Source organism: Gambusia affinis, linkage group LG02 (assembly GCF_019740435.1).
Source record: "Gambusia affinis linkage group LG02, SWU_Gaff_1.0, whole genome shotgun sequence".
Classification (NCBI taxonomy): Eukaryota; Metazoa; Chordata; class Actinopteri; order Cyprinodontiformes; family Poeciliidae; genus Gambusia; species Gambusia affinis.
In genome coordinates, this window is record NC_057869.1 from 17657039 (window position 1) to 17683126 (window position 26088).

Sequence of the window (26088 nt, forward strand, 5' to 3'; positions counted from 1 at the left end):
TTGTCTCATGTTAGAAGACTGTGTTCCAGATGTCACCAAAAAGAAATATTTCATGCACACGTAAAAGGAATCTAATCACTGGACCAAACATGTCAGATGACTCGGTACGCAGTGATCCACAGAGAGCCTCCTACACACCCTCTGTTGAAGTCATGAAGACCCCAGAGGACCCTGTGTGCTCTCATAGGAGCAAGAAACAGCCCTATTGTAAAAGAGCTCAATACTTTCCACTGGGCAAGTAGCGTCCAAAAAAATAATAATAATTTTTAAAAAAATCCACAAAGAATGCGTTTGTCATGAGGAGTCTGGCTGTAACACCTTTGCTGATGACATGTAATCAGTGGTGCTGGAAAATGAGCTAAAATTACAGCTACTAATTACATAAAAAGGCACAAAGTTATGCAATTAACTAGAGCTGCACAATATCAGGAAATGACTTGATTGCAATGCTGTTGTTGAAAACTGTAATGAATGATAATATTCATTGTAATTTATCATCATCATCATTATTATTATTATAATTTACACCACTTTTATCTCTCACAATGTACCCACCAACACCTAGAAAACTCAGCATTTAAATTATGCATCAGGTGTGGGCCCCCAGAGGCCATCTAGTTGGATAAATATCAGGATTTGGTTGATGTTGTAACCAAGTTTTGGTCACTTGTTTTACACAATTATTCAGCTGAAAGAGCTGATAAAAAGCAGATCTGCTGGTTTTTATTCAATATTTTCTGGTTCTTCAAAAAGCATCAAAGACTCTCCACCATGGAGGTCATAAGGTGCCTGAGATGAAGTATAAATGAAAAATGATGAGGTTGAATTTTTCTTAGATTTTACAGTTGAAGATGAATTTTTATCCTTTATGTAGGCCTTTACAAAGGGTATAAATAAGCTTGGAGAGCCCTGTAAATTTGACTGACCACTAGCGGACCGTGAACTAAACCTTCACTGACCTCTGCATCAATAGTACTGGAAGAAGAAGGGTTAACTTACCTGATTACCCTAACCAGCTCGTGAAAAGCCTGGTCTACGTTCATACGAATTTTAGCGGAAGCCTCCATATATGTGACTTTTAACTGTCTGGCCAGCTGCTGGCCCTCTTCCTGGGTTACCTGGGGTGAGAGGTAGAACAGAAGATTGAATCTTCCAGAAAACAGCCCAAAAATCTTCAAAATAAATATTTTGAATAGACTCCTCAGACAAGTAAATAGTTCAACAAAACATCTACAAATGTAAATAAAAAGCAGACTTTAGTTAGTTTTGCCAATTGTTAACCTGACTTGTACGTGAGCATTCTTTAGAGCCACCTTTACATCTTAATATCCGAAAAACAGATATTTGTGTGATGCTTTTGTTACAGATGTGTATTATATATATATATAAATGGGATGCTGGTTATTAGATGGCAGCAGTGATTGGTGCAGTTCCAGTATTTAGAAATGGATGAAAGACTTGCAGCCATGCTCTTTTTAACCAATAGGGGGTGGTGTGGATTCACCAGAAGAAATAATGATTGGCTGAATACCAACAGGGAGAAGATTCATCATTTCATCACACTCCCTTCTTCATCAGTACTCCCTTCCTGACACCAGCGTGTCAACAAAATCTCTCAACATCCTGTTGCATCTCTAAACCAAGCTTGCAGCTGCAAAACTTGTGCTTGAAAGCCTGCAAATCCGAATCCCTCAAGCCACATCTCCTCGGATGATAAAAGCATGTGCAAGTTTCCTCCGTAGGCGGGTTCAGATCTCTCCAACCTGTTGGACTTACTTGTCTCTGAAGCTCCAGATCTGCCTTGTTGCCTACGAGGATCATGGGGAATTCATCTCTGTCTTTGACTCGCAGAATCTGTCTTTGGAATTTGTAGATTTCTTCAAAGCTGTAAATCAGATGACAAGCTCTGTTACATGTGTGTAAAGACATACATCCATCTCCTAACAATGCAACAGTAAAAGAAAAAAAAAGAAAAGACAAGAAGAAGCATCCTGACCCACATGCCCACACATGTACTCGCTTGAACAAAACCGTCGAACATGAGTGTGAGGTTATCTGTGCAGGGTTAAACATGCCAGTCGAGAGGGGAAAAGAAGTCTGCCTGACTATTTTTATCCAAGGCTCTGCCTCCCTCTGCCTGACCCGACTGTTGCCCCACTATAATACAGATGGCATGTGATGGCGGGCTTTCAACTTTACAGCAAATAAAAATGTCAGTCTGGGAGGGAAAAAAAAAAGAAAAAAGAAGAGCAAAGAGGCAGACTCTAACCACAAAGCCGAGACGGCATTCCAGTCATGTTGAGCACATAGTAAATCTGGTAAGACTTGACTAATATAAATGGAGGAAGCAAAGACTGTTTACAGCATAAACATTGGGAGGGGGTTTAGAGCGGGAACAAGGGAATGCAGCTTACTGTGCTGCTGTACAGAGACATGACACAAGGGATGGGCAGCGAGAAAATAAAAGAAAGAAATCAAAAAATATTTAAACCCAAATCCTGAACAAGCAGAAACTCTTTTTTTTTTTTACCTGATCTAGTCTCGACAGTAATTAAAGCCCTCAAACAGAGCATGTCGTGCATGAAGGATTCATCTGAAAACAGTTTGGCCATGTAGGTTTTGCAGCTGACGGCAGCCTGTTTCCTCCTTTCGCCTCATTAATGCTGCCCGAGCTCGTGCGGTGGCAGCATCACAGCTGTCACATGTGCAACAAAGCAGCAGGTGGAATAAGTTATGCTTTCGTTTCAAACCCACCTGCTGTTGCCAAACCAGGCAAGGGGTGAGAATGACGGTTTCAATATGATGCGTTTTGTATCTTCGGCGACCTGATTTCAAAGCAGCTTAAAATGAAGGCGCCTGAAACAAAGTTTAGCAACAACCGCATGAGGCTTTTAAGGGGACTGTTTGTGCCCGACAGTGTTGTCAGTATATACATACATACATGTTTGGAGTACATACAGGGCCGGCCAAATTTATTAGGGTCCCTGGTGCAATAAACAAGTAAAAAGCCTAAATGTATGTTTATATTTTTATTGAAGTGTGAGTCAGACCCAACAGAACTAACTAGAGAACTACAAGATTTAATTTGAATATAATTATTTACAGGCAAAGAAAATCCCAACATTAAGAAATATTTATTTTTAACAAAATCACACATGGAACATTTATTGGTACCCCTAAAAACATCTTAATAGATGTAAATTAAGCATTTCTACAATTTAATAAGGATTCTCTGACTTCCTGTTTTTTCTGGGATATATTTAGTAAAACTAAAATTTGACTCTATTTGATTTGGTAAAAATAAAATAAGAAATTCTGATAAGACTCTCCCTTAAAGTAAATGTATCCAAGTAAAGTTTTAGAAGTAAAATAATTGATTCTAAGGTGGGTTTTTTTTCACAACTTTATGAGGGTGCAAAATAAATGTGCAAACTGACTCCCGAGTCTTTCCCTGTACCTGAATTTCTTTCCATACATGTGCACACATGCTATTGTTTAAGCAGTAGGCAGGCTTTTAATAGAAATCTAAGGTAAGTGTGTAGGTGAATTAAACGAGAGCAGGACGAGGGCAGGAAGTGTTGAGAACAAAAGCAAATGACAACAAGAACAACAACGAAGTCCGGAAGCACAAGCAGCAAAAGTTGGTGTCAATGTTAAATTTATGGTTCTTGTAGTGGAAAGAGAGTGCAGCTCACAGAGCGAAGAAAAAATAAAAAAAAGACACCAACAAGAGTGTGCGTGTGCTTGCTCAAAGTGAAAACTGTCACCTACCTTCCTCTGTCGGTGACTGAGAAGACGAGCAGGAAGCCCTCCCCTGTCCTCATGTATTGTTCTCTCATGGCTCCGAACTCTTCCTGTCCAGCCGTGTCGAGGACTGCACAGCAGCAACACGTGCACACACATTAGCAGAATAACTTGCACCAGTGACAAACTGCTCAGGACCAGTGCCTCATTAGAAGAGGTAAAACAAAACAGGAACAAGCAAATGTTCGAATGTGCGTCTTTGCATTTACTCTGGCTGTGTTTGTTCTGCACTTACTGTCCAGCCTGGCTGGCCTTTCGTCAATCACGCACTGCTTGGTGTAAGAGTCTTCGATCGTAGGATCATAGTCAGTGACAAAGTATGACTGCGTGAGAGAGGACAAAACAGAACATGACTATTTAAGTCCAGTTTACATTGCAGACAATTCTTAAATTACAACATCAGAATGTTTAGTTTTTTCAGCAAGTCGATATTATTGATTTTGATCTATTCCGGTTAATTTTTTTATGGCTTTGGTTTACAGCTAACAAAAAAATAAGAATTTTTCTCAAAAATTCTGCGTAGGTCCAATAAAAACAAATATTTAATACAGAACTGTCAGCCAGCTATAAAGTATCCCCACGTATTGTACATGATATTTACTCACTACCTAGTCCAGAAGCTCTTTTTGCAGAAATTACTGCATCAGTAATTTGTGAGTCACAGCCCACACTTGTGACTCTCCCCCAAAATCCTTAAATATTTACAATCCTCCTAAGCCTCCAGTTATCCATGTTGATTGTGCACCTTTATCTCTACCTCACTTTTTTCTTCCAATCAACTTTCCAGTAACGTGCTCCCATACGGCACACTGAACAGCCAGCTTCTGAAGCATTGATCAGAAACTGGCTGATATCGCAGATGATATCAATCACTGCTTTACAATAGACAAGTCAGCGATCTGAACGATAGTCAAATGTAATAAAGATATGGAGAAACTGAATCATGGGTTGTCATTAGCTGCAGGCCTTTATTAACAACTTAATCTGTGCGTAATGAATCTGTATAGCATCAGAGATTTTCTTTTTGAGAACTGTATCACTTAACTAAATACATTTTCTGATCATATTCTGATGTAATTTCACCATGTTTCAACTGACCTTCTATATAGTCATATACCTAAGCATCTGATTTCTGAGGAGACCACTGGGTTTGTTCCCACCACCATACAGTTATAGATATCAGATGAGCAGATCTTTGTTCTAAGCTTTTATTCTTCTGCTCCAAGCAGACGTAATTTTGTTATTTCAACTAATGCAGCTTAGAATGACTATCCACATGGATGTCTGCATGGATGGCTTCAGAATGGGCAGACGTGGGAATAAACAGCCACTCTGTGCTTGTGTTTTGGGTTAAAACAGCACAGACAGCCTCACTGACCTCTACCTTTCATGGATCTCTTCAGGCAGAAGGCAAACATACTGTCTGCAGCCACCTGCAGAAAAAAATGTGAACTAAATATTCTGCTAGACAACAACCACATGCTCTGCTTTCTCCCTCCACCACAGGCTGGTTTTAAGCAAATAACACATTTACAAAATGGTTTGCCGAGCATCAAGAGCCACACAGCCTGCCTGATTCTTCCAATTTGGGGCCAGTATCTGGTCTTGTAGTAACCTCAGCTGAAAGGGTGGGGCCGGGCAGCAGGGACGAGGACATGAAGAAGAAGGAGGAGTCATGCATTTTTTAAATTTTTCCCATGTTTTGTTGTTCTTGCTCCCCTCGGGGACTTGTTAAGTGGTGACAGCTGAAGGGAGTGCTCAGGGAATGTCAAACCAACACCCGAAGACATGGGGAGCAATCAGTGCAACGTAAAAAGAAATCCAGACACAATTCACACTTGGCTCCAAAGGGGAGTCAAATTAAACTTCCCCCAGTCACACTCCAGTTGTCCGTGTATAGAAACTGTGTGATGTTTTACAACAGAGGCAGCAGGATGCTTATTTGGTGTTATTTAGAAGCCGAGGAGACAAGAAACAGCTTGCCCTGTGTTTGCAGGGTCACAAATCTTTGATGATCCTGAAAATGGGTGAGGCAGATTGAAACAGGGAAAAAAAAGCAACATGCCTAAATTTTGCAGTAAATCAACTTTATATTTTCATAGAAAATATAGTGTCAACATTTGCCTCCTTGAATATCTCTGCTATTAGAGTTTTTCCAGATGAATGTTCCAGATCAAACTCATTTTAACTTGAGACAAAGATAAGATGAGCTAATATAAAATACAGTTCTTAAATGCTTATTTAAATGACTATCCACACCAACGTGGCATTATGTGAAAATGTAATCGCTCCCCAAATCTAATAAGTGATTTTGCAGTAACTAGCAGCGGGTCTGAATTGTGGCCCACTCCTCTCTGCAGTATGTTGGAGAGGTTTTAACCCTGAACAACCAGCTTAAGGTCATGCCACTTAAATCACTTAAGTCACTTTGAATAGGGTATTTCAAAACCTTCAGTTTTTTTTTTTTTTGTAATTCAGAGCTGTACATGCTAATGAGGAGTGAGTGACTGCTCATTACTAGGTCAACTTCATCAGAAGGTTCACCTGCTTTCTCCCTATTTGTTGATAATTTGCTCCAGCTGTGCTTAAGTCCAAAGACTCGAGAATGAATTTGTTTCTGATATGTTCTTGAATTTTGCTTGACGCATCTACTTTTTGAGATCGTCTGGCCTGCTTCATGTTGTCAGAGATTCCATTTAGGTGAAGTTTTGGTGTGGCAAGAGGAAAAGGCATAAGTTATAATATTAGATATCCAATGCAATTGAGCATGAAAGAGCTGGTGCAGAACAACTTCAGCTCTAAGCTGGTGGCAAGTTTACACTCTGGTAATTAAGAGTCCTTCCAAAACAATTCTCCCCGCCTGCGACATCTTGTACCTTCACAATAACTCCATTTTAAACCCCCATTATAGCGAACGTTGTGGTTGTCTCATTGTGTGACCTACTTTCTGTGGCGATTTCGTTCTCAGACAGATGTCCCCTACATGCCTGCCCATTTGAATCTGTTGATGCAATAAATGACCAGAAGTTCTGATGCAGACCTCGCAGAAAAAGGCCAGGCAAGGCATAATACTATCACTACTGTGCTCCACATATCAAACATATTTAATATCAAATGCATTTTTAGGATTCTTCAAACCTCACGCTGTTCATTTATAGAAATAGATTGATTTTGAATACTTTGTTGACTAAATATTTTCAGCGATCAGTGTCTTAGTTTGTGGTCCTCAGCAAGCAGCAAATAAAGCAAGTGGTGTTTTTTTTCTTGAAGCCTAACGTACATAATGGTTCACCGAGCTAACATTAAAAACAGAAGACTTTAAATATTCTGAAATATTCTGAATTGAAGAGGTTTCACAATAATTACAGGTGTATTAGTATATTAGTTAAATTCTAATTCAATTACTGGGTTGATCTTATTTATTTGTCGTCGCTAGCAACAACTACATATTGATTCCTTCTCCCCCACTATTTGCTACTCTGTTGTTGCATGAGGTGCAGAGACTCTCTTCATCACATTCTCCTGGCATCTCTGCTGCCTGTAAATACACATGCTTGCATCACATCCATTCATTGCTGTTCAATAATTCAGCAGTGTTACTATGCATCCTTAAATGCACTGTGCTGCACTGCTACCGTGCCTTCGGAGCTTACAGGTCATAGACAAAAAGAAAAAAAAAATCCCTAATTTTTTTTTTCTTCTCCCACACATTCACATATATCATCTACACAACTCTGCTACCTGTAATATTAGTGTCTGACCTCTTATGGTCTTCTGTTAATCTCTTGATCATATTTTTCTCCCTGGGTGGAGTTGAACATTTCTCTGGCCTCCTCAGTCCTCCCTTCCCCACACCTCTGTGTGTTCGGGTAGCTTAGCTGCAGCTTCCTGCTCTAACCAAAGCCATTGTTTCTTTTCTCCTAATAGATGACACTGTTTCTGCATCGCTGGCTGCATCGGAGCTAGCGATACCGAGGGCCGGAGTCCAGCCTGGCTGGGTTTCAGCTGGGCAGCGATGGGCTTGGAGAGGCAAACATGACTCGAGAAGACTACCAATAACTGAGTGAGAAATGCCAGTTTGAATCAAATCCAGTAATTCGACCAATAAAGTCTCATTTGGCTACATATCTAACCTGGTATAAAAAAGAAGTAAGTTTTAGACACCAGCATGTTCAACAGAAAGAAAAAAAAAAGGTTGATACTGAATGAAGTGATGTGCAAGTAATTAAATTTGTGTTTCCATTTCGGTCCCAGCCAACTTAGTTGACAAACAGTGTGACAAAATGAAATAAATAAGGAGGGCGTTCTAGAACAATTTTAAAGTTGCAATTATTTGCTGTTGCAGCAGTTGAAAGAGCTATTGCTTTGTTGGCTTTAAATAACAGCAGTTAAACTGCTTTTTTAAAAATTATTATTATTTTGTGGTAATACCATATTACTGTGACACCATGACGCTTTTACTTGATGTTTTGATATATCAATGAAAATCTTACACCGGCCAACGCCTATTTAAGTTCATTCTTCTGGTGGAGCATGTAGATGTAATAAAAACACAATTGAAAAAGATTTGCTTTTATGTTTCACATACTTGCAACTGAACCAGATGACATCAGAGTTCTCTTAGTAATTTGTAAGAATGTATCACATGCACATACCAGTGAGGCAGACAGATTTATGAAGACATTTTCAGGAATACACTGGACAATGTGACGAGATTAAAAATTCACAGAACCAAATTCCCTCTTGTTGAGGAAAAAGGAACAATCAACCAACAATAAATACATAGATAAGTTTAACCGTCATTCAAACTGAGGAAGCAATCACAGTTCAACACATCTACTTGAAACACTGGCAACAGTGAAACTAAAGAGTAACTGAATAATTAGGCTAGAACCAGGCCAGAGAAAGGATGAACAGGTTTGTATGTGATTTTGTAAAATCATAATTATTATCTTTGAGATTTCTCTTCTTACTAGCAGCAGCAGCAAAGTCAAGGTAAAGTACAATCACCTTAGTACCATCACAAATGTATGAGCGAGAACAAAAAAGCGACAATTGCACACAAAAAATAAGAGTTGGGGAGAAAAACATGATTGCAGCAAACCATGTTACAGTTTAGATGTCAGTGGAAAGGTGGGTCAGGCTACACTTGGGTCCTGGTCTGCTTTGCAGGAAGGAAACTCCACCTCTGGAGCCGACTGCTGGCCCGGCTGAGCCCTCGGGTAGAACATGATGTCACAGATGACATGTTCTCCGACCCCACCCACCAAAAGAAATCCGAACATGGTACTTTTATTTCACATAGTCTCAATTTTGTCCTAAATACATAGCCTATAGATCACTTAGTTATTCTTTTTTTGTAATCAGGACTCTAGATACTTTTTTATTTTAAATATATTTCTGATTAATCTTCTACTGTTCATAAAATACCAGCAGAAGAGCGCACATATATTTCTACTAGTGTATTTTCTTTCTCAAAAAAAAAAAAAAAAAGTTGTTGGTTATGGTCAGTCTTTTATGCTGGATTTATTAAATGTCAATTGAATGAATGGGGATTACAAAGTTTATTACAGTTTATGGTAGTTTTCTTTCATCTATATAAAAAAAAACGTAACAACTAAGTGCGAGATGTCATTAGCACATTTATTTAACAATGGTTCAAACAAAAGATTTTCTAAACAATAACGCATTTAAAGATTAACAAGATTTAGAGAATGCATTAGCAGCTTAACAACCAAAATTGGCATCAAACCAATGTTTTTATGTATAGATTCATTAAACTCAAATCAAATATCAGGATTGGGAAATCAGGTGTCACAAAACCAGTTATTGTAACTAAAAAAAACTTCTACTTGCCAGCCAGGAGGAAAGTAAGAATGAGTGACAAATGTAGGCGTGTAATTAACATCACGCTTGCACTCATGTGCACCCACTTCCTCCCCGCACCAACAGCTTCACTAGCGCAAAATATAGATCATTTTCCATCCCTGTCAGTTATCCCACTTAGTTAAAACCACCGCTTTGACTTCAACCCAATAACGTCCTTACCTTCAAAGAAGTCTAAATCTCAGATTTATCACAAACACAACTGAAACACACCCCTACGGTAGACAGTGGAGTCTGCCTATGATGCTTTTGTAATTAGCAGGAATACTCAGCTAAAATAAGCGGCCGTGGACACAGTTGCGAGTTACACATGTTCAAATGCTGCATGAAGACTCAGAAAACATCACTAATAAATAATCATATTTAATTGATATTTAAAGGTTAAATAAAAAGGATGTATTAAAATGCATCAGTTAAAGAGCAAAGTATATCTACAAGTCTGCAGATTAAAATATATCTAAACACTTCCTGACTTCTTTACAGCTTTCTTTCTGCTAACTAATTTACATATTTTAGTATTTTTCTTACTAGTGAACATAGCACAGGGGTGGGGACTTCTGGTTCTGGAGGCCCGGTGTCCTGCAACTCTTAGATGTCTCCCTGGTCCAACACACCTGAATCCAACAGCTGAATCACCTCCTAAGAACAGTATGGAAGGCCAGATCTGTCCATAGTGGGTGAAAGAGTAAAAACAACTGTATGCAACTTTCCAGGAACACTCAAATTTGTTTTGAACAAAATGTTCTAACTGCCTAAAATGATGAGATAAATGTGAACGGTTTTTTTTTATGCCGATGTCAATTTCTTTTATATAGCACATTATAAAAATAAATCTTCACCAAGCTGCTTTAGAGCAAGTACACAAGATGGAAGAGTAAATACGAAGTACGAAACTATAAGAACATCAAACCATAAGCCCAACTCAACAACAAATTCACTTAACGCATTTTAAATACCGTAGACTCAAAATCCAGTGAATAAAACTAGGTCTTTAAAAGTTTTTTAAAATGATCAATATTCTGAGCAGATCTAATGTGGAGAAGTGGATTAAATAAATGAATCAAATAAATGAATTAAAGATGAGCATCAAGTCTCATGCACACTCTCGAGATTTCTACTGATTTATGTGCCAGTCCTAAAAGTAAGTTTTGCTCCAATCCTTGGTTTTAGTGAGTTCTTCACGCCGCAGTGCCCAAAAATGTCACAATATGGTCAGAAGTAATATTCTGTAACACTGATTGCTCTGCTTCTGTCACCAAACAGGGCCCTTGGTTCTGCTGACAGAGCAATTACAAAGTGCTACATACTGAGGCATCAGCACCAAAAGGCAGAGTGGTGGGGGCAGCCACACAAGGCCGGGGCTGGTGGGGCTGCCCTCATACTGACAGGTGAAACGTCCCATATGTAAGACAAGTTCAGGGGGCCAGAGCCAAGTGCGGCAATTTCAATTAAGAACCCAAAGTGCATGCCAGACAGACTGGAGCCTTCCAAGTCGCTCTATAGGCCAGACTGAAAAGGAGTGAAAGACTGCGCTGATAGCACATCATGGGCCAAGCAAGTCCACATTCTTGGTCAAGCTTTATCTGTGCAAAACAGCAGAAATATCTGCTGTTTTAGCAGTGCACTATACATCAACTGGTAAAGTAGGAGGTTATGAAAAGAGAAATCTGGCCAGAATCAGCCGTGTATCACTTCCTGTTTCTAAATGTGCATAGCTTTAACTTTTTGGGGGCTTTTTGGAGCAGCTGTCTGTAATCAAACATCCACCATCAGGGTCTAATGCTAAACAGATGAAAATAATGACCAATCCTTTTGTATCTTTACAGTTCTCCTCCTTTTGCTTCATGAAGTTTCACATGGGTGATGCAGGAATAGGCGCAAGGAGCATTGTTTCGTTGAGTACCGAGGAGTACTTGAAGTGAGAAATGGGGGGGGGGGGGGAATAAGGCAGAATGAAAGGTTTGAGGGGGAGTGAGACTGTAGGCTCCATGGAGAAGGAAAGCAAAAGAAAAAAGAGGGGGAGGGAAAAGCATTAACTTCCTGTGGAAACACCCACTTTTCCCATGAGCTCATAGAAACTAGAAAGGTCACATATTCAATACCTAATACACATGGAAAGAAAGGGAGAGCAAAATGTGTCCGCCGCCTTGAAGAGCCACCTGGGAGCATTTAGTTGTAGCTGCGAAAGATTTAAACTTAACACAAAATCAGCAAAAAAATCATTTTCAAATCCCTCAAACCATTACTGTAAAGCTGAGCTATGCATCAGTGGTAATAACATTCTCACAGATTGGTTACAGCTACAATGCAGTTTGTGTATAGCACCATAATTTGGCCTGATGCCGAATTAAATGAGGCCATAACTCCTATAAGATTGCTTCCTCCTAATGTGCAACAGATCAATAGGCTTTTCCTTTAATCACGGCCGTGTCCTTAGATGCCAGCAGCCTAGTGAAACTGGCCCTGCAGACAGACCCTTGGCATAAAGCTCACATCCATCCAGCACCAATTACCTTACTTGACAGTGCCAGGATTTAAATTTCTAGTAAAGGGACAGTTTAATTTTTCTGTAAAAATATTTTAAAAATGTGTTAAACAGATTGCAAATGTAATTTGTCTTGGATATCAATGAGGAACAAGCCTGTTATGTGTTTTTTTAGGACTTGGCAAGCACACACATTCAGTTGCAACAGAAAAAAAGAAAGGGTGACGAGTGCTTATATAAAGTGTATCAACCTTAAATGCTGAATTTCTGACAGTAGCTATCTGTACACATGGTATTCCAGCCGCAGTAGCACTACAGCAGTCACAACTGATTCTACAAACCTATTAGACTTCCCCTGGAATGCAAGTTATTCATTTTGAGTTCAAAGCACATACAATGTGGCCACTTTGTTATTCTTCAGCGTCTTCTTCTCAAACAGAAGAACTGAAGGCTCAGGGTTGTCCCCTTGCAATAGGACCAGTGCATTGCAAGATATATATTTTTATGAACTATTTAAATTTTTGTTAGAAATCAACAAGTTAGAAGACCTGAAAAATCAATGTCCAGATCTAAATTAGCAAGCAGCAACACAAATGTTAAATTCTATCTGGACATAGCAATAAATGTAATCAGTTCAGTTCTCTGGGTTTTCTAACATCATTCATTGGCATTTCTAAGTTTTTATGATTAATCTAAATTAGGATCAGAGTTTTTTCAAAACAACAATGCCTAATTCTATCTGGACTTCTCACTTCCAAAGCACTGAGAATGTATTGTAGCATGAGGTTCACAGATACAAAAATAGGGGGAGGCTTTTGGGATTATTTGTTATTAAAAATAATATATATTTGTTATTTAATTATAGAGAGCAACATTGTTTATTAAAGTACAAATAAAACAGTTTCCTTCCAGTCAAGCACAAGGGAGCAGCATTTCACTGTGGTAGAACCATAAGCAAAATACTGTTGCATTATAGTACATCAGTATGCTGCTGGATGGCCCAGTAAGCACAGGCACCAGTAAAACTGATGATAGCACTCATGTGGAGAATAAAGCATGGGCTAAATGTCCCAGCAACCAGCCCAGCTCTTGGCACCATCAACCCCCTGCTCTCTTCTAAACTCTTTGGCATTAAAACTTCAATCATGCTGCTAAATATCAATGCATGCTGGACTCCGAACACTTCTGAACCCGCTCAAAGGCTCAGAATCAAAGTGCCATTTAAAGGCCTTTCTTCCAACAGATCACTGGGCTTAAAGCGGCCTACTTGCACCATACGAGTCACACAACAAACAGTATCTTTATCTAATTTTCATGAGCACGTTTTGTTAAATTAGGGGTAGAGGATAAAGGAAATGCTTCTCTCACAGGGTATCAAAAAGGTTACATTGACAAAAACATAAAACATAAAAGTTGCTGATGTTACTTCACAGATACTGCCTTCTCTAAAGGCTCAAACACTGATTGGCTATCAATTATCAATGTTCTGAATAGAAATGTATTGTGTTCAAAAGAAGAAAGGATTTTCTATGCCAGATCAGGATTTGACTCATTGTCATGGTTGAGCAGCTTCTGACATTTTTGGCTAGTACAAATATCACTGCATGATTTACATTTTCAACTGACCAGGTTGAATCTACAGCTATATACAGAGAACAATGTGGGTCCAAGTGCAAAACCTCAAGAGAACCCCACTGTATTTTCTAAAGCTCTATTTACTTCTACACAGCATTTTCTATTTGACAGATATTAATCCATCCAATTTCTTCCTTGCACTGAAAAATTAATATGGGTAAAAAAAAAAAAGGCTGTTAAAATCTTGTGGCCAAGAGTAACACCCCTTTTTTTTCAAAATTATAATGAATACAGTTTCTACATACTCCTTATCCACATAGCTTTCTGTTTTGTCCAGGAATACTGCACCCAAGATGGATGGAAATGTGAATGATCTTTGTTTGGATAACCTTAAAGTTGCTTAGCTATCCCCATTTCTACTTATTTAGAAATGACTGGTAAAATATGAATTTTTCTGTAGTCATATCAGTTTTTCTACCAGATTTGAAAATAAGCACAACCAGTCTCTCTGTTGTTGGCACAAATATCGTGGCTGATAGACAATTTAATCAGGGGTGTAATTGCAGCCAGTGAGTCTTTATTCTTTTACAAAGTTTGTACTTAGACCAAATTTCTCGTGTTCACTGAGCAATTGTTTAGACAGCCTTTGATTTTGTTATTTCTGTCATGTTAATTGTTCCATCAACAATTTACATTCAAATTAAAGAAAAAAATACACTCTGGTTATTGTTACTATGCAGTTAGAATGACCAGATTTATAACAGATTATTAAGTTGAAGTCCTATTTACCAGTTAAAATATTTATACTCTGTCGGATATTTCAGATATCTTGCTCTCGTTATATTATTTGTGTTACTTTTTCTGGAGCAGATGTAAAATATGTATTAAAAACACAAGAGAATGAAGAGTTACTCCCTAACCAACAGTGGGAATTTCCCGATGTTTTGCTCTTTAATAACTCCTTGTTAAAAATCAAATCCAAACCAAGACCAAAGTCGCATGATTATAAAATCTACAAATGAATACAAACAAGTTGTTATGCTAGAATAACCACGTTATGATCCTTCGTTATGATTAACCAAGTTACGATTAAAAGAAACAATGAACAGAGAGAGCCCCTCATAATGCTAACACTCGCAAACAAAACTGTGGTGTTAGACAGTATTGTGCTTTGTTGTGTTTTTGGTCCATTTGGAGCTTTATTCAGCTCTTCTTTCTCTGCTCATCTTTGTGCAGAAGTGCCGTTGCACACGCTCTCAATAACAAAGCGGCACTGTGATGATGGCCGACTGGGAGGACACAAACTACTGCAGTGGCCGAGCGGACAGAGAAACTACTGTGTGACTTTTAAAACCCATATAAAGTCATTCAGAGAAGTGTGGCTGACAGCCTCTGGTTTTCAGGAAGACCGTATGACTGACCGCATAATGGGATGCTGATCGGCTCTGAACAACAAAGCAGTCAGTGAATGCAGAAGTTGTTTCTCGGTTAAATGCGTTATATTTAAAGACGAAACAATGCGAATGAAGCAAAAACCAACATGTTTTCTTTTGTGCAGAGCTCATCACAAAGATCAATTTCTAAAATAAAATTAACCATTCAGCAGCTATAATGATTAATCCATGTTTTTCCCCTTTCAGGTCTCCTCTGGTGAAACTGTTGAACCCGTTTTTTGCTGCAGACAAGGAAATGTGGCCACTCTGCGACAACATATCAGACAGGACAGCATTACTGCCGAGTGCCTTACAAGTCAGCGTCTGTACAAAACAGGCAGCAGAAATTTTATTAGTTTAGCAGGCAGTTCCTTGTAAACAGACCTAATGGACACCATCTTCACTCCTTTCAGATCTGTCTGGTCACCGTCGACCAACATATAATTAACACTAACATGCTGTGCCTGTCACTTTCTTGTTGTACAATTAGAGCTGGAACTGGTTATTTGGAGATTTTGGCTGTTTTAGATTCAATTTCTAAAGGCAACATTTTGAACAAAGAAAATAATTTCTAATGAAAATTTTACTTTGAATGACTAAGAGTAAATCTAAAATTCAACTGTTCTAGTTAAATAAACAAATATTTGCACAAGTGATAAAGGCTGGCACCATTTTTTGTTTACTATTTTGTCTGTCCTTGTTTGGTATTTTCTGTTTTCTTTTTTTAAACCCCTCTTAAACCTCTCCAAAAAGAACAAAGCCCTACCCTTAACGCTACCCGCAAGTCAAACAAATTGCTACAGAAGTCGGTGGCCAAAAGACCAAAGGTCGCCAATTGTTGTAAACACGGTTAAGAGAGGAAGACAGGTGGGAGAAATCTGGATTTTATTGCAACTGACAGCATTATAGCAATATATACCAATAAAATTACAATATCGCAGCCCTATTCAATCTACACAGTCACATTGACAGAGAAAAATAAACCTCTTCTAGGCCTACGTGGGAAACTTGCTTTCTAGTCTATGGAGAGAAACTGCTGCATCCTTAGCACTTGTATTTAAATAAAATTTTAAGTTCAGGACAAATTCTTTGCCTTGTACTCGTTAACAAAGTGAGTTTCGCCTTTGCATGGAGGGCTGAGCTCCGCATGTATTTCCTAACATCCAGAGAGACGTGTCTGTGAGAGGACGATGTTTTGATTTGGAAGAAACATAAACACTCTTAGGTCAGCTGCTGATCGTTGACTCATGTGCCGGCTTACAGTTTGGGCTAAAGGACACCAGCTGGTGCTGCGGACGGGGTCGCGTGCAGTTGCTTTCGAATTGCTGCTGCAACAGTCGCACAGCAGCTGGGTCACTGACTCAACCGAATATCACCGCGTCGCGTATGTAAATGCGTGCTCTATACTCGCTGAACGGCTTCTCTTGATGTGACAAACACAGGCTGAGAGCCTCAGAAGCACGGCTGTTGGGCCCACTTTCATGCTCACATTTGGCCTGCAAAGCAAAGATCTGCCGTCACCTGTTGAAGGGAGAACCGTCATGTTTCAAGCCTCATCTCTTCCCCCGACAGACAGCCAGTGCCCTGCAGGCTTCTGGACGATGTCTGCATGAGCCGAGCCAAATGCCCACCAGCTGGCCAGCAAGCCTCAGCATCAGCAGCAGGAACAGATAAATGGATAAAGCGCTTAGAGGTGATCTAAACTTTATGACTGCTGCTTTACCAATACCAAATGTGAGCAGTAGGTGAGCATGTGTTGCTAAAAACAAGCCGCCAATATTTCAGTTTCCCACAGGTAGAGTTGCTGGTGTTGTTAAGTGACTTGGATGTGAGACCCGATGCTGTCGCCAGTAATTCTGCGACAAACTGATGAATGAACACAGAACAATAGCCAAAAACAACATGGAGGAACTCGTCGTCTACAGTCTGAGCTGACTGTGATGTGAGTCTAGAGCGGAGCAGGGCATTGGAGATGCATACAGCATACAGTGCTTCTCAAAAGTGTCAACACCCTTTATAGCATAAGGGTGGAAAACACCCTTTACACCCATTTATTGCATTTTTATTACATTTTTTAATGTAATAAAAAATGTGACCTAGAAAAGTTATTTCAAACACTTTTCACCCGTATTGTAATGTGCAAGAAAACTAATTTTTTTTTCAATAAAAAACATAAAAAACAAAAAGTTGGAATTATCTGGTCACTCAAACTTAAAATAATAATATGAAGATAATTTTGACTCGACTGTACCATTATTTTTATTTTTTGGTCTATTAGTAAATTAGTATAAAGACAAAGAGTTTATGCCATAAATACGAAACACAGAAGGTGTTTTATGGAAATTAAACAAAAATTTTGTCACAAGAAAAGAAACTCGGCACCCACACAGCTTTTTGTCGTCAATACAAACCTGTTACAAGGCATCCAGCAGGCACTCTATGGATTCCCCTTTGTTTTTTTTTATGTAAACAGCATAATAGTACAAAGAGGAAATGTGGCTTGGAGGCGAAACCCTGAGGCGAAGCAGAAAGCTGTGACAAGTCATAAAGAAATTAAGACTATAGATGCCAACGCTAGTCAAACTACCATCTTTCACTCTTGTCGCTAACAGTGAAGAGGTGTGAATGGCTGTCTGTGCATGGTTCAGCTCTGCACATTGATCAACTGCATGCATGCATGTGCATCACATTTTGATTAAAGAAACACTGACGTGAACATTTTGCCATAGTTTGTAACAAATAAATTCCACCAACTAGCACTGAGTGCAACCTTCAAACTTCTTGACAAAAGATTCTTAGAAAAATACTTTCTTCCCACTGCATTGTTGATGAAAACAGGGAAAATTGAAGGCTAAGTAGCTACTGTAAATTTGTTCCTTTTCTGGCTTTGGTGGAGATATAATTTGCACATTCAGAAGAAAATAATACCAGCATCAGGGTCATGCAAATGTTGCTAAAACATTACATTTAGAAGAAGCAAGTGCGCTAAAACAGGCAATCAGAGATTTTGTGTTAAAGCAGAAACGAAAGGGGAAAAGCAGCGTGCATGTCTGCTTCATAAAAATGCAAAAAAGTTTACATCTGCTTTAAAGAATTAGAAGAGACATTTCCTTGTGACTCCAATGTGAACAAGTTTAGAGGGTCACTGACAAGCCAAGGCTCATTTAGGAACTGCTGACAGACATCCACATTTATTCATCTTTTAAACAAAATCATTAGAAATTTTAATATAAGAAATAAGAATGATTTATTTATAAAGAAAAACACAAAAAACTATAAAGCACTGATTTTCTTTAAATCATTGATAAAAGAATCATTAAAAAGCTTAAGGCAGACACATCTGACTTCAATTTTGTCATGTATTCAATCAATGTTAAGAATTTCTATTATCCTGCTGACAACTGAGGAGATTGAAGAATGCGAAGACTCGGTGTCCTTCCTGGTATTTGTTTAAGAACTAATTAGTAACTTTCTCTCTGAAAATGATGACAAGTTCTTCCTCAGAGCGCTTTCTTTTTATAAGAGCAGAGAGTCAAATCTGAAACCCAAACATTTGGTCTAGACATGAAAAAAGTTAGATCCTTATTAAAAAGTAGTGGTGAAAGTTTTGTAGCTGGGATAGTTATGCAACTAAAGCAACATTTGTCACTCAGCTGTTAAAGAAAGGGGAGGAACAATAAAAAAAACAGTGCTTATTTTATCTTCTAGGTCAATTATTAGGTTTTTGTTCATGTATTTTAAAGGTGAGAATTCTCTGGAAAGCATCGTCTATTTAAAAAAAAATGTTAAAGGTGCTCTGCAAAAGTATATTTTCTCTCCACTAATAAATCTGCACAAACAATGCAGTTAGGAAATTAAATGTGGATTTCCACTGCAGGATTTCAGAAACATAATTATTTTTCAAGGCAGACATAAAAAGATCCTACTATGTGTGTTTGGGTTAATTTGATGACATCACAAAAGGCTCTAGAACTGGATTGTTCAGCTGGCATATTATGTAAATAAATATGCCATAGTAAATATTATGGGAAACATTTCACTGGCAATGTCAGGACCTAGGCCACAGTTTTTTCTTTTTCTTGCTTTCATTCTGAATTTATAGTAACAACTCCATGCAGCTGATAAAAAAAAAAAATTGACATATCTTTTCACTGAACTGTGCCAAATATAGCAAAAGCAAAGAATGGCCCATACGTATCTAAGTCTTGTTGCTGTGAATAGTCAAAAAAATTCCAAGAACTACATAAAAGATATATCCTCTGAAATATTTGAAAACTGTGTGATAAAGCCTGGCCATAACTGTTTTGATGGATTTTAATGTAAACTCTGAAGCCCTACTGTATTTCAGTTGCAAGATGATCAAACTCACATGTTTTGGCAGATATTGACTGACATGATGGATGCCACGGAATTGTGTTTAGGTTGCCAGGGAAACAAAAAAGATTTTTTTTAATTAATTACTTTTTCCACATATTTGCCAGTTCTATGATCACTAAGCATCTTTATTTAAAATATCTGACCATTTTATACTGTACTGATATACTTCACAAAGTATAAGTGGTGCTGTGTTTTATAATGGTACCAAATTTTCCTTAATGACATGCAAAGCTCTCACATACAGCTCAAATATTTAGCAACGCTTGTGCAAAATACAAGTTTTAGGGGTTTTTTTTCTTCTTTTTTTGAAGATAGAGGAATAGAAATATCCTTTATTGTCCCACAGTGGGGGAAATTAAGCAGTTATGAAAAACATCGTACTCCGATCCAAGCAATGTCCAGCTGTGTAGAATCACTTTTTAAACAAAATGCACATATTGTGCACATGTATTTGTGCTTAAAAAGACAACAGACTTTTAACAGTATATGAAAAATAACTGATCATTTGTTTTATCCCTCATGTGAAGTTAGTAAGGCATGTTTGCTGAGAATCCTGCAGGTAGAATTGATGCAAATAAAAATATTTAAAACCAAACAAATAGAAAAACTAACCATGATATGCTCTGAAATTTTAAAACTGCATCTAAAATAAGTTTGATTAACTTTACAAACATCTGGCATTAACAGTTCTGATATGAGTCATGTCTGTTCTCTTGAAGGCTGCAAATGAGTCAAAGTGGGTTTGAATATTTTCTGAATTCCACTCACTGTCCTCTTGATTTGCAGGTTTAAATTGCCTTAGGGTACCCCTTAGATTTAATCATTATCAATACAAATGTGTAAAAAGGGATCAAATCCAATATTCATCTTTATACTGTGGTGAAAGTTTTTACAGAAAAACAAATAAAGAACTAGTTTTTAACTGCAAGAATACAGAAGAAGACCGCTGGATGAGGAACTACGCAGTGCCCATTGTTAGGCAAGCCGATGTCAGTCATCAAGTAAAGGCCACAAAATATCACAACAACCAGATGTTACAGAGGAACAAGAGCTGTCTATTCATTTTCCATTATTGATTCTGTAATTCAAAATGAATCTAACAAAGGTTCCTCCCCCATCTATTCCGGGAAATACATATAAGTTAAATAAAGGCAGTTTCTCAGTTTCTTCAGAACTGAGCGAAGAAAACACTTGACACAATCTTACTGCAATCAAAGATGATAATCTGGATGTACCAAACATCCTGAAAACTTCTGTGGTTTCATAAACTGAAGATGTAAAGATGGCAGAAATCCAGACAGACAACCAAGTTCAATTTGAAGATGAAGGATAAAAATCACTGGATACCTAAAAAGAGCCTGAGAAAGGGAATTAAATTATTTTTGTTCTAAAACTTTAACTAAATTGTTAAATTTACATATTTGTGTTACCATAAAAATCTCCCTTCCACCTGAACTGATTCCAGAAGTAATACCAGTTAGAAGAAACCCAGCACCTAATGGACAGGACCACTCCATTATTCACTTCATGTTCATAGACACCAAACAGTGTTGTAGTCAAGACCACCTAACCCGAGACCAAGACAAGACCAAGACCAGCGCCCCGCGTTACATGACACAATAAAATGTGAAATATGATCAAAATTGCTAATCAAATTGATCTGAGAGATTCACATTCCCATAAAAACACCTAGATATTAAATACTTGGAGCTGAAATAAATTTAACCAATATTAAAAGCAGAACAAAAACACTTACCGGTAATGCCCTGAGCATTTGCCCATATCATTCATGTCAGAAATCACCACTGTCTACTGAGGCAATGCCCTGACAGCAAACAACGCTCAACTATGAACACTGACCAAAGAGCAACAAGCAAGAAGTAACCAAGCACAAGGCGCTCAACATGACTGTTGTCACCCTCTTTCCCACTGCATGAAGCCAGGCAGCACAATGCTGCAGACATTACAGTTGCCACTTTGAACGAAAAACAATCAAAGAGTAATGCACATGCATTTATTTGCTAATTAAATAAATATCAATCTATATAATTAAACAAAATGATAGCTACTGCAGTGTACGCAGAGCATTATAAGAACAAAGAACGGCTCTCAGTGAGGCTCCAGTCCCATCTTCTTAGCAATGACATGCGGTGAGGTTCATAGCTGGTGAGGCACTGACTCAATCATAATCATATTTGCAAATATAGACCCACTGCGTGTTATTGTTTACCTGAGGAAATTCCCCGCAGACAACGCTGGAGGGCAAAAGGACAATATTTTTACATTTCATCCATAGCCGCGCTGCCGCTGTGGAATAATTCCGTTAACTCAATGAAACTTGGACATGTAAATATTATTAATTTCATGCTGTGCTTCACAGCAAAGGGAAAATCCGTTAAAGCACAACTCAAAACCATGTCTTTCTCCCGCTCTGTATTAGCGCAACTACCGCAGACTCGTTGCCATAGCAACTGACAACAATGCCACAAAACAAACAAACAAAAAAAAACCAAAACACTCAAGATATTTCCCACACAAAGATAAAGATAAACAAAAAAAAGTTAGACGTAGTCCCCACCGTCTGTGAAAGCAAAGCGCTGCTAAATTAGCTGTCGCCATCGGATTTCTTATGATGTATGCAGCGCAATTCTGTTACTGGCGATTAGACAGACATCTTCTGCCCCTCAAAGAAAACCACTGCGCATGTCTTGGAGCGCCGCGTGCGAGTGAAAGGTGGGGAGGGGGTGCGGGAAGCAACAGAAACACGTAATTGGTAAATCATGTTATTGCTTGGATTTTAATCGGTGCGTTTTGCATCCAATGAAAACAACACTGACTCCAAATATTTTTAATTTGACCATTTCACAATGAAGATATGAACAACAAATCACTGAATCACAAGAGAATGTTGGGATGGATGTTATGATCCTTACTCCATGACCCATCCCTGATGATTAGCTCTCGCTGATAAGAAGTAGTCTTCCTCCCAGGAAAGTTATTTGTTGCGCAAAAGGAATGACCTGCTATAGTGTCATAAATTATCAAACACAGGCAGAATTCTCTTTGTGGATCTGAAACTCCCTTTTGCATGGACATTCCTTTGGTGAGCTGCAGGACAGTTTGCCAGATTCAATTGATCTGCTTCAGTAACAGGACTGCACTTATCTGTAAGCAGATTAGAATTACTGTGAAGAGGGGGGAGGGCTGCACCCAGCAAACAAGACCTGAACCTACTCAGAGTAAAGTCATGGCCAAAGAAAAGTAAAACATCCGTTAACTACAACGAAACTACAAAGAAAAATTGAACATAAAATGCCATGAGTGTATGAGTATAAAATACAGCGGTAAGAATTGGCAGAGGAAAACTGATGGAGAGCCACTTCTTACTATAACTTTAGAAAAAAAAAAAAAACACAAGCTATACAAGAAGAATCCATCTATCAAACATTTTACAATCAGTTTATCATATTTAAATAAAATGCAAAAAACAGGTATTATGATTTTAGACATTCCGTATGGGCAAGATGCCATACTCATATTGCTTATATTTTGTTTAAACAAGTTGTGAAACTGAAAGCAGTTCAGGAGGTCATCTGACCCATGTGCATATGTTTATGTCATGTACAAGAGTTTTTGACCTTGTTTTAGTATTTTGCATTCTGTTTAAGTCGCAGCCTGCAAAAACGCCTTTTGCATTGCCAGCAATGTGTTTAATGGCCAATGGAGCAATAAGTTACTAAAAACCATCTTCCCTGTATGAAGGCTACAGGTGTTCCTTATGTTGTGATCATTGTTTGACTAACAGACACTGTAGGTTAATAATTCAGGCTATATGTCAAAATAACAACAAATATAATCCAGATCCTGGATTTTGGGATGAAATGAAACATGATCTTATATCTGAAAAGAGAACAATGGACCATTCAGCAACAGTCCAGTACTACTACTCCTTAGTCCAGGAATAGCTCAACAGAAAGACTTATCAGGGCTGCTGTTACTCCTGTTGCATGTTCACCTTTTTTCTACTGCACATTTTCCTTCCACTCAACTTTTGATCGTTATGTTTGGATATAGCACTGTCGGCAGCCAGCTGCAAGCCCATTTTATAAATCTTTTTTTATATCTACTCAAACATCTTAATATATTAACACATACAGTTCACTTTGCGGTTCTAAAGCTTGTTTTGAAAACAACTCAAGGGCTTATTTGCTCAAACTCTGCCTCTGCTCCATGAGAAATCAACAGGTGAGCCTCCTACAGAGCTAGACAAACAGTGGCCTCTCATCACCTACTCTCACACAAACACACCCACGCACACTGTAAAGCTTAGACATCACAAGCTTTGCTCCGGTGTTTAAAAGAAAAGAAAGACATCAGAGGATGAGCTACACACCAGTCAGAATCAAAGTGGGTAAACAAGAGAATGCTGCCAACACATTGTAAGACCACAGATATCTTTTACAATTTTGTCCAGAAGTTAATGTCACTGAGTACCTCTGCATGTCCCCAGAAGAGCTGTCATCGTAACCTATTTTTTTATGAATTGAAACTTTGTTCACCAAATAGGAGAGATAAGTGTAAAGTAGCTCTGTTTGGGAAAAGAGAAACCCACTTTATGCTTTTGCTCCAACTCCATCTTACATTTTTGAAAAAATACTCTAATCTGTCTAGACTTGATCAGCCAGGATGTTTCGCTCTAATCCCCACTGCCGAAGGCTGACACTGCACTAATAGCGGCAAGCCTGTGAGCACACAAACATCCTGCTGTTACTCAGCAGTGGGATCATAAGAGATGTCTCATAATAGAGCCGTCTCATGTCAGCAGCTTCTCTGGTTACTCTGAGTGGACAGAGCCGCTTATTTGATTTGCCATTTTTACCGGTATATATATATAAAAAAGTACACCCCACATGTCTTCATTTGGTCACCGTGAGTCATGTTTCCCCCCCCACTTGAGATGCTTCCTCCCTCACAGGCGTCAAATCATACAACGCACTGCATTCGGCAACTTTGTCATATGACTCAATGCCATGTCATCTTGATGCTATTTCAACTTGAGTCAACCGCCTGGCAGTTTGATGGACCGGCCACTCTGTTATTGCTAGCAATATCATCTTTTACCCTCTGACTCCAAGAAAGCAGTCCATTTTTGGCTGTCTCAAACTCTACTCAGAAGCTTTAAAATCAGTAGAGCATTGTACACCTCAGGACACTCAAGTGACTAAAATGTGACCTAAGAAACACCAGTACTGAGAGTTGGCATCAGATACTTGATTTTATATCAGCTGATGATGCAGCTATTTCACCAGCTACTTTGACAATTTATGATCAAACATAAAGTGCCTATGAACTGCAATTAGTTCATAGGCACTAATCGTAGTTAGTGCCTATGAAACTCATGTTTAGCTAGCTAATCAATAGACTTCACCACTACCAAAGCTATTGTTCACCATATGATTTTTTTCTACTCAACTCAGCTTAAATGACATCACAATCTCAATCTTGTTATAATTTTCCAAAGTAAAATAAAATGTCTTAGAGGAAAAATGTCTTACAGTAGAGAACAGAAGTCAAAAAACATACTGTAAGTTATTGACTGTATGTCACTGCTTTTTTTTTACTAGACCATTTCTTGATAAAAAGTACAGCACATGCTGAACAGTGGAATTGCCTAAAGACTCAAAAGTGACATTGAGAGTGACAACGAAAGTGACAACGGACACTGCAGACAAATACTTTAGTGGTTTTAGTGTGCAAGAGGAGGATGAAGACATCAATCATTGACTTGTTCTGGTAGACCACTGTATTTTCTTAAGCAGCCATGTTACAGGCAATGTTGACAAAAAGCATTTAAGGTACAGTCATCAATACATATTTCAATAAAACTAAAGAAAAAATATTTATGTGTAAATATCTCATGCTACTACATGGACACCTGCAGCTTACAGACAAGTGTGGCCTACCTATGTACACTTTTTTTTGTTTGTTTCAAAGTTAGTGTGTGCAGCTTATATCTAGGGGCACTCAATTGGCCAGAAATTAAGATATTTGAAATGTTCACTTTTTCTGTCATACTTTGCGGAAGTTTGACAAAATTATGACAAGAATTGTTGACATTATGTAAAAAGTCGAATTACACCCTGTGTTAATTTCTTTTGCCCATCTTAAAAACAGGCACTATAGCTCCAGGTAAGTGATGGCAACACTCCTGCTACATTAAGCTATAACAGTATGTCAATTTTGCATCATAATTATTATGGATAAATTTTAGCTATCAGCATATATATAATTAATAAATCATTTACAATAGCTATAGAGAATTTCATGCAGAGCATTCCATTTTTGATTAATTTTTGTGTGCCATGTCACTTTTGCAGTTTGTGTTCTGTTGTTGCTGCTTTGGAAGAGCAATGGTCCCAGAGAAATGTTGACCAGCTGATTTTTGAATCATTTTGATATGGAGGTAATTTACAGGTATTTCTGGACAATGTTTAAACCACATTGGATTTATTTATTTGCAAATATATA

At 38.3% G+C, this 26088-nt stretch overlaps 1 protein-coding gene across 1 annotated transcript in view; it reads right to left on the reverse strand.

Moving 5' to 3' along the window:
* Positions 1 to 26088, reverse strand: part of rras2 (RAS related 2) — a 33815-nt gene that overhangs the window by 4110 nt on the left and 3617 nt on the right. Inside the window, exons 2-5 of the mRNA XM_044099873.1 lie at positions 4040 to 4127; positions 3772 to 3874; positions 1777 to 1885; positions 1000 to 1118 (exon numbers count right to left, since the gene is read on the reverse strand). Coding sequence (XP_043955808.1) covers positions 1000 to 1118; positions 1777 to 1885; positions 3772 to 3874; positions 4040 to 4127 — 419 coding nt within the window. The remainder of the gene's footprint in view (positions 1 to 999; positions 1119 to 1776; positions 1886 to 3771; positions 3875 to 4039; positions 4128 to 26088) is intronic.